Raw genomic sequence first — 8,741 nt, forward strand, 5'->3', positions numbered from 1 at the left:
CACCTTCAGATGTCTTATTGATAACACTATATCAATTTAGCCATATTTATTGACCATCAACTCTAAATGATGATGATGTGTTTTTTTTCCATTTAATCAAGAGGTGGGTGCTAAACCTTGGTCTCACTTTGCCACATTGGCTGCTTTTTCAGGACACATATACATTCCACACCTTGATATCTAGCACCTGATAAGTACTACCATGTAATATTGGAGATGAGTAAATCCAGAAGGGAACTTGGTATTAAATCGTGATGATTCATATATGATCCCATCTGCTTTGAATTGATTAACTGATTCTCACATGCATCCTACATACCACAGGGTAACACTTTATATGGGTTGGTTAGCACCATGTATCTCAGTAAAAAGAAAAATGGCTATAGTGGTCACCCTATATAGTCCACTACAGCTTCAATTACATCAAAGTTCATCCTACCTTAACAAAGCCACCCTATTTACCACTACCTCCATGTTTTTGTAATCCACATTTGACCATCCTATCAACATTATTACATATTAATCTTTATTACATCTTTTTCTTTTCCTTAAAACCAATTATTTACAGACCGAATTGTGTATTGTGTTTGACATATCAGATTAGATTGCATATTGTTTATGATGTATTTTATTTTGTTAAACACAAATCTCAGCGACTCTCAATAAATGCCTCTTTCTTGTGTCTTTTATTTCTACTTTATTTAATCATGCCTGCATAGGAAAAGCCCTTGCGTTAATATAAAATTATTAAGTAAAATAGGATTGAATTTTCATATACTTGGCTTGAAATGAACAGTAGACATCTTTTGAACTAGAATGATATGACATGATATACAATGAACAGTAATGTCTGTAATATAAAAATAGGAATAGAAGCACACTACATAATCTCTCATTCTTTATAAATCTTATTAAGGAGTTCTGTCTGGCCAGAATCACATACTTATTAATAATTAGGTGTCAGGCACCAGAACAATATTTTTGGATCACTAACCTAAATTCATTATAGCGGAGTATCCTCCACTTACTGCACACATGCTTGTTTCTTGTATTCTGTTAACATATATAGTAATTTGCCCTAAAAACTATGTCCTGTGCATGAACTGTTTAGGGTGGCTATCACTCTCAAAAAAAACTCGGCATTAGTGGTTCTTTTCTGCCCACTGTTAATATTATGTATAAAATTCATAACTAAATGCAGCATTCTGAACATCATTCACAATATTGTTGAATGCTTAAACCATTTCCAGAAACTATTCCTAGTTTTAAAATTAAAAAATAAGTAAAATTATCTAGTAAAAAATGTATATACTGAAAAGGCTTCTTTGAAGCCTTTGTGTTGTTTGTATGTGATTAGACCTTTGTATGTGAATAAAATGAATACAATCTACTAAAAATTCTTTCTATAACATGCTAGATAATTAAAGTGTTTTTTTCAACAGCAACTTTAATTAACAGACTATAAAAGACTGCTCGAAAGTCGTATATGGTGGTAATTAAGATATTTGTAAAAGAACATTTTGAAAAAATAATTTCTTTTGGGCACTGCACGCAGCCATCTAACTATTCTCCCTTTTCCTGTTGGTGTACTAAAAAAAACAAAAGGTAAAATAATTGTATTATGGGTTATATTACTGTATCAGCATAGGAGTCACTGAATGCAAGGGCAGCGTTTTATTACAATTTCTATGCCATATGCTGTGTTACAACACGTTAGCGTAACATGTATTTAGTTTCGTATAGTCTACTCAATAATGTCAAGTTTATTTTTGACGACAGCCACTCTAAACCTGATAGGGCAATTAACAACTTTCACCAAATCCTTTGTTTTGGGGCCACCCAAAATTAAAACTCAGTCCTGTTTGACTCTCTGCTTCCTAATTCTAGCTCTCAGCTGCATCCCCCAGAGCCCTTGCTCAGGCTGGCGGATTCAGGGATTTGTCTAAAGACACCCCTCAAGGCATCTAGCTCCTGACTCAGCTGCTGGACACGGTTACGCAGTTTCTCATTCTCAGCCATGAATTCCAACGCACGCTGCTGAGTTTCTAGGTTCCGGCGTTTGGCTTTGTCTCGGCTCTTGCGCACAGCAATGTTATTCCTCTCACGGCGCAGGCGGTACTCAAGGCTGTCCTTACTAATGCATTTCTTCCCTTTAGAGTTTGGGTCCTTTAAAGGAGGAGAAGACATCATCCCCGAGAAAGAGCCCTGAAAATAAGGTGCATAAAAAAGGAAAATCCATGGGATGAGTATTAAAATGAGAAAGGAGAATATGTGCAATGAGGCTTGTAAATAGTCGTACAACTGACACCTACCATATTCTATATATTACGTATTACTGTGATATATAATATAATAATAATATGGGAATATTATTTTTGAGGCACATTTGAAAAAGGTTGTGTTAATAAAGTGTCCACCAAATTGATGGTACTTTATTCAACGGATACGTTTTAAAGTGTATTGTTTTTAGATACATAAAAGTGATATTTGTGCTATAATTTATGTGTAGTGAGTACGCATTATCTGCTGTCCACAGCTTTAATACAACATGAATGCATTATTATGTGAAAGTAAAAATATCAATTAAGGAAGAAATGAGTATTCATTGTAGCTGAGGCTTCCATGATCAGATGAGATTCTTCTTTTGCTATAGGATCTTTATCATAGTGACTTACAGCCTCTATGGCATGGCTGTGGCTTCCGTGGCCAAAACATCTGCCATGTGCAAAACGATATATATATATATATATAGATATATATATATATATATATATATATATATATAGTACTGAGTAATCTAGAGCTATCAGTAACAGCTCATACCTCTAGAAATGTATTAATCAATGGCAATATTTCCTCTTTAATAGTAAAGGGAAAGAAGAAGATGAGTGAGAGACAGGTTTTCTTTCACAGTATAACAATAATGGAACCTGTTGTGCCATTGAAACTATTATATTGCCATAATTTCTGGTGTAAGCCAGATTTTCTTTGCCAAGTTCCATGTACCAGTGTGACTAAACACAACAGTCTGTGCCTTCCTCCAGACTTTGATGACTGTGTCCCATATCTGCTAAATATTTAAAATGGCAATGTCATGGAACACATGTGTGACTTTGACACATTTTGTGTTTTGTGTAACACAAAAATGGCTTCATTGTACGTCATGTGTGAAAGTTATATTAAAAATTGCACTTATATTATAGAGCAAAACAATTTTGCTTAAAATATGAGCCAGTGGCACGTCACCAAACACCTTATGTTTGCTCACTAATAAGATATAGTAATTATAATTAACAGCAGAATAGGGCGGTTTCAAAAGGCCTACTTCTGCACCAAGAAGCCATGAGACGCACCAAGACCAGGCTACACCCCTGATTTGATAAATGCCACATCTGACTGTCTGCCACAGATGTGCCAGGTATCTCAGCTTATTATTTGGCCTCTGAGACAGCTCTTATTTCTACGAGTGTAATATTTGTGATGTAATATTGGCTAGACAGTCTCTAATGCAGCTAACCCTGCCCGAAAGAGCTGCCTCGAAAATGACATTAGGATCAGGAGAGGTAGGACCCTGGGTGAGGCAGCATGGGTAGTATGTACATGCAAGGAACATGTTTTGCAATATCCCATTGAAGCCTTTCTTGTTAATGACTGGCAATAAATAATTATAGAATGTATTAGCAGCCATGTCAGCGGCATACTATATATTCTTTAAACTAAAGGCCTGTGGTTTCATTTCACTGGAGGGGCCTATGTTACACCATTGTGGATATCATAAAATGGTGTGGTTGTAGTAGAGTGTATAGTGAAGAAGTAAAGAACAAAAGATTGGGAGACAAACATTGAGTATGGAGGCTATCTCACCTTGATCACCCGTAATGCAGGGTGTACCCCCTCCAGAGGGGGAGGAAGGTGCGCTGCTGACTGTGCACACTGTGCTGCTTGGAACTGTAGAGTGTTACACACACCTCTGTGAAGTCCTCGTGTCTCTTCCTTCACAATAACTCCGGTTTCATATCCCCCCAACCTGCGCTCAGGGGCCATGCTGGGTGGATATCCATACAGTGCTGTTGAGGACATCCCTTCAGGTGGCAGGTATGAGTATGTCATTTTCAGTCTTTCCTGTTTCAGTGGAAATAGATCAGATAAGAGTTCTTCTCCTGTCTCAATGTAGGTTGACAAATCCACTGAGGTCTCGTGGTCACAGAGATTGCCCCCCACAATCTCTGTTTGGTTCCCCCCCAAACGAGAAGGATATCCTGAACTGTGACCACGCTTCTCGCACTCATAGTAACTGCTTTGAGACATTGTCTTTTCAGGTTTATAGGACAATTTATCTTCTGGCTTATACTGATTGTCAAGGATCCTATCTTCACACTGGCACCATAGGACCTGAAAACAACAGAATATAGGTTAAACCCCCATGTTCAATGTTCATGCAAGCAATGATGTATACAGGGGACACTGCACAAAGGCCTTACCAAAAACAAATCTACTACATGAAAATAGGCGAAAAAAGGTAAAACAAGTCTTCCTGTAACAATTCCCACATTTGCTATACACAGCTGGCGCTGGTTCTACCATGTTGGAAGAGAACTGTTCTTTTCTGTCCCAGATCCATGAAACTGGACTGTGAAGAACATTGAGATACAATTTCAGTGCAGTATGGAGTGGAGTATGGTAATTTGCCACAATGCCAGTGCCTCTCCTATGCTTAAGGGGCCAACTCAGGTATCAAATAAGATATCTTCTATATGCCTTACCTAGCTCCACATTTTCTTCCCAACGCTGAGCAGAGAGGATGATCACCGTGGGGGTAAGGGGTGAAGGGTAGATGGGACACAGTTCTGGGTCAAGCCAATGGCAGCCCAACCAGAATGCATCACCGTAGTCAGGCGAAGGATACTGTAGGATAATGGCCTCTAACTCTACAGCATTAGGGCCTAAATATGCCACTAGCTACAGGTAAGAAAACCTGTCATATAATATTACATTCAAGTATATATATATCAGCCACAACATGGCACTTTGGTACATGCAACTGTTTGCAATAGTTTGCAACAGTTGTTTTGCATGCACTATTTATCATTCTGGTGAAATCTCGCACGTTGTACTAGGAAAGCTCATTTTGGGGTAGGTGGCCAATATTTCACCACATTGCAGATTTCCCAACATTTCAGCCTCTGCTCACAGCAAGCTAGACTCTCAGTATCTTTATAAGTTACATATAGCTACATAGTTGTAAAAACCCAATTGTGACTCTTTCCAATTTTGCACAAGCTAGGGGGAAAAAAATCCTTCATGACCCCAGAATGGCAGTCAGATCTCTCCTTGGATCAAGTCAATGATAATATAACATTATGGTGTTCCTCTTCCCCAGCTAGAATGTTCTTGTTCCATTACGCCATTCTTTCCACCCACCAAGTGCACGCAACTTTAAGTTATGGTCTTTGTTCCCACGACACACTTCCTTATCATGTTTCTGTTCTTTTGAATGATTTCTCCATGCTCCCCATTATGTCTGTCTGTGTGCGCAGTCTGTCTTTCTATAATATATGTCCTATTGGGTCCTGGTGTATACAATCATATGTCACATAAACATTAAAGCAAACAGGTAACTGAAGGAGGTATTGTATTTCCCTCAGATTTCGAGAACATCTGTCTTATTTGAAGAATAGAGTAAATGAACTTGAAATGGTGTACTTCTGTAGTATCACGTCTGACCATAGAAGTACTCTATGATATATGGATCATCAGAGGTAACTAGAAATACGTTTTGTAGAAGACATTTAACTAAATGCATCCTTGAACACCAGTCGCTGCCACTAGCGTCTTTCTTGATAATTCTACGCCTATGAAATAGAAATGACCATTGTAGTGTGAAATAATACCTTTTTTATTGGACTAACGTACCATTTTAAGTATGAAATTTCTTGTCTAGTCAAAAGCAGTACACCTACACTAACGAACTAAAACAGCTATCATACGATACATCCCAGTGACACCATAAATGTGATGGACATACAACAGCAATGAATCATTTGGGGATATATACATTCCTAAATGTGGTGCTGTCTTAGTTTAAGAGAAAAGCAATTTCTAGTCGCAAGAGAATATTCATACCAATCCTGGTGTTAAAAGATATATTTTACACGACTAAGTAACCTTATAACATTGCGCCTCTGAAGGACCATTTATATTCTGCTTAACCTTAACAAAGTTTCAGGAGAGAAACCGTAATGTTTAAATACAAAGGAACCATGGATCAATTTGTTTAACGCACGCATACTTACAATATACATTGAATGACTTGGTAAATTGTGCGTGCAAAGCAAATGGGGTAAGTTAGTGAAGGGGTGTTACCTGTCTCCGAGAACTGTTTTTGGCTTAAAGGTGATGATTCTTTTTTTCTTCTGTGTGCCCCTGTGATCACGGCACCCAGAAAGTGCTTGGGGTCACACCTGATGACTCAAGGACCAGTGCATGAGAGAGGTGGTCAGCTCCTATATCACTGTGTTTCCCCTCCCTATAGCTCATAGATTCCGCCCCCCCACCTCTCATCAGGAAGACAACAGATTTCCCAACGGGGCTGGTGCAATCCAGGCACTGCTATGAGTTTATCAGCTATCAACACCCGGCCCAAACAGCACCCAGTAACGGCTGCCATGCAGGGGGTAACTGCACAAACAAGATATTAACCACTTTCATGCCATGGTGCACCAGGTGCAAAATACTAACGATACTGTGGCAACATACGTAAACTAATAGTGGTGCAATAGTGTAAGAGAATTGCTATGTGTGGGGACGATATCAGCACAAGAAAGAAAATGTGTTGGGGAAAGTACTGTGATCATGGTTGGAGGAGCACATACAATTACCAGTTATAGCAGCAGGTCACACAGCAGGATGAACTAGGCACCCGCTGGCCCCGTGGGGCCATGGACATACAAGTGGATATACTAATTGCATATGCTGCTAATAACTTTTGCAATCATTATTCAAGGTAATAAGATTATTATTTTTTTTACAATCAACTCTTTCCGAAAGCATTATTTATATGATTTCAACAATTTACAGCAAATGAGAAAAATAATTTGTTAAAAGGAAAAAAAGAAATGTATCCTTAACAGGGGAAGTGTAATCAGAAATAATACCACGTTCAATTGCTGGTTTTATTTTTAAGGGCAGTGCTGAATTAAAGGGACACAAGTAATATATGTTAATGTACTTTGTAAGTACATGAATTATTCAGCCTATTAAACAAATAAAGTCATTTATCCCCCTTTGTGTTCGTTGGGAACACTTTCTGCACACAGGAGTCTCTTTAGATTTCCTCTAGAACACTTGCTGAACCAGAGCTCAAGACTGGTGATGAGGAGCCAAGTAGCTGAGGGACTGGGAAAGAGGTAGAATCCCTCAATGCATTTGCAAGAGGGGTTACATGAAAAAAAGGGACATTCAGCTATAATATGAATTAAAGTGATGGGATGCTCTCTTTAAATGTGCGGTCTGATAAATGTTTATAATGCCGGCAGAAAACAAAGAACGTATATGAATAGTCGCCTGAAAAAATATATTTTTTCCCGAAGACGAAGACTTGGTCGGCGCCCAAGTCTAGTATTTACTATGGTTAGTGGTAAATACTAGACTTGGGCGCCGACCAAGTTTTCGTCTTCGGGGGAAAAAATATTTTTCCGGGCGAATATTCATATACGTTCTTCGTTTTCTGACGGTTTTCTAGCAGGGGGCTCCTCTGGCATCAACCAATGAAGCTGCGACCAAACGTTTTAGCCCCTTGACAAAGGGCAGGGCAAGGTACACCTCTGAGCAACTTGGCCTGGGGAGACCCATGGCTTCAGTGCCAGAAGTTAAAGGCCTGTAAGAGCGACTCTATTGGTCCTTTATACGGACCTTTAACTCCAGGCATGATCCTACGGATTTCAGTTAACCCCTGCTATGCTATTAAGTTTGAACAACAAAAATGCAACATTTGTGTCTTCGTTTTCATGTTCTTCCGGATACGACTGCACAAGTCTAGTAAATACTTTTATTGGCATTTAAGTACCTATGGATGTATTGTTAAACCCTGAAACAAAATGGTCACAGCCAACCAGTGGCGGAACTACCGGGGTTGCGACTGCGACCGGGCCCTGGAGTTCTGCCAGTCAGGGGGGCCCAAGCGGTGCCGAGCGGTTGCTGAAAACGACCGCTCGGCGACTCTTGGGCCCCTCTGACTGACAGAAATCCAGGATGCCGCTGCTGCTGCCGTCGCCGCTGCTGCCGCAGCCGCCACCACCGCCTGCATCAGCGCTGCCCAGAGTGCAGTGTTGGGAGCGTGAGGCGTTTGTCTGACATCATATACCGGCGCTCAGCAGTGAAGCGCTGGTACCCGAGACAAACGCCTCACGCTCCCAACACAGGAGTTGACGGTAAGTGACCTACAAAGGGGGGGTAGGGAGGGAGTGGGTAGATCGTGAGAAGGGGGGTAGGGAGGGAGTGGGTAGATCGTGAGAAGGGGGGTAGGGAGGGAGTGGGTAGATCGTGAGAAGGGGGGTAGGGAGGGAGTGGGTAGATCGTGAGAAGGGGGGATAGGGAGGGAGTGGGTAGATCGTGAGAAGGGGGGGTAGGGAGGGAGTGGGTAGATCGTGAGAAGGGGGTAGGGAGGGAGTGGGTAGATCGTGAGAAGGGGGGGTAGGGAGGGAGTGGGTAGATCGTGAGAAGGGGGGGTAGGGAGGGAGTGG

At 40.5% G+C, this 8,741-nt stretch overlaps 1 protein-coding gene across 1 annotated transcript; it reads right to left on the reverse strand.

Moving 5' to 3' along the window:
• Window positions 1-1,443: 1,443 nt before the first annotated feature.
• Window positions 1,444-6,524, reverse strand: CEBPE (CCAAT enhancer binding protein epsilon). The gene is made up of 3 exons (XM_053468143.1): window positions 6,364-6,524; window positions 3,865-4,392; window positions 1,444-2,205 (listed from the first exon to the last, which is right to left on the reverse strand). The coding sequence occupies exons 2-3, from the start codon at window positions 4,306-4,308 to the stop codon at window positions 1,891-1,893; spliced, it is 759 nt and encodes a 252-aa protein (XP_053324118.1). The 5' UTR covers window positions 4,309-4,392; window positions 6,364-6,524; the 3' UTR covers window positions 1,444-1,890.
• Window positions 6,525-8,741: the final 2,217 nt, after the last annotated feature.

The sequence above is a fragment of the Spea bombifrons genome, chromosome 1 (assembly GCF_027358695.1).
Source record: "Spea bombifrons isolate aSpeBom1 chromosome 1, aSpeBom1.2.pri, whole genome shotgun sequence".
NCBI lineage: Eukaryota > Metazoa > Chordata > Amphibia > Anura > Pelobatidae > Spea > Spea bombifrons.

Bases quoted from the DNA above. Each gene is read 5' to 3' on its own strand.
- CEBPE (XM_053468143.1), bottom strand. From the start codon at position 4,308: ATGTCTCAAAGCAGTTACTATGAGTGCGAGAAGCGTGGTCACAGTTCA. The intron at 2,206-3,864 runs GTGAGATAGCCT...CCTTATTTTCAG, and splicing joins CTGCATTACGGGTGATCAAG to GGCTCTTTCTCGGGGATGAT.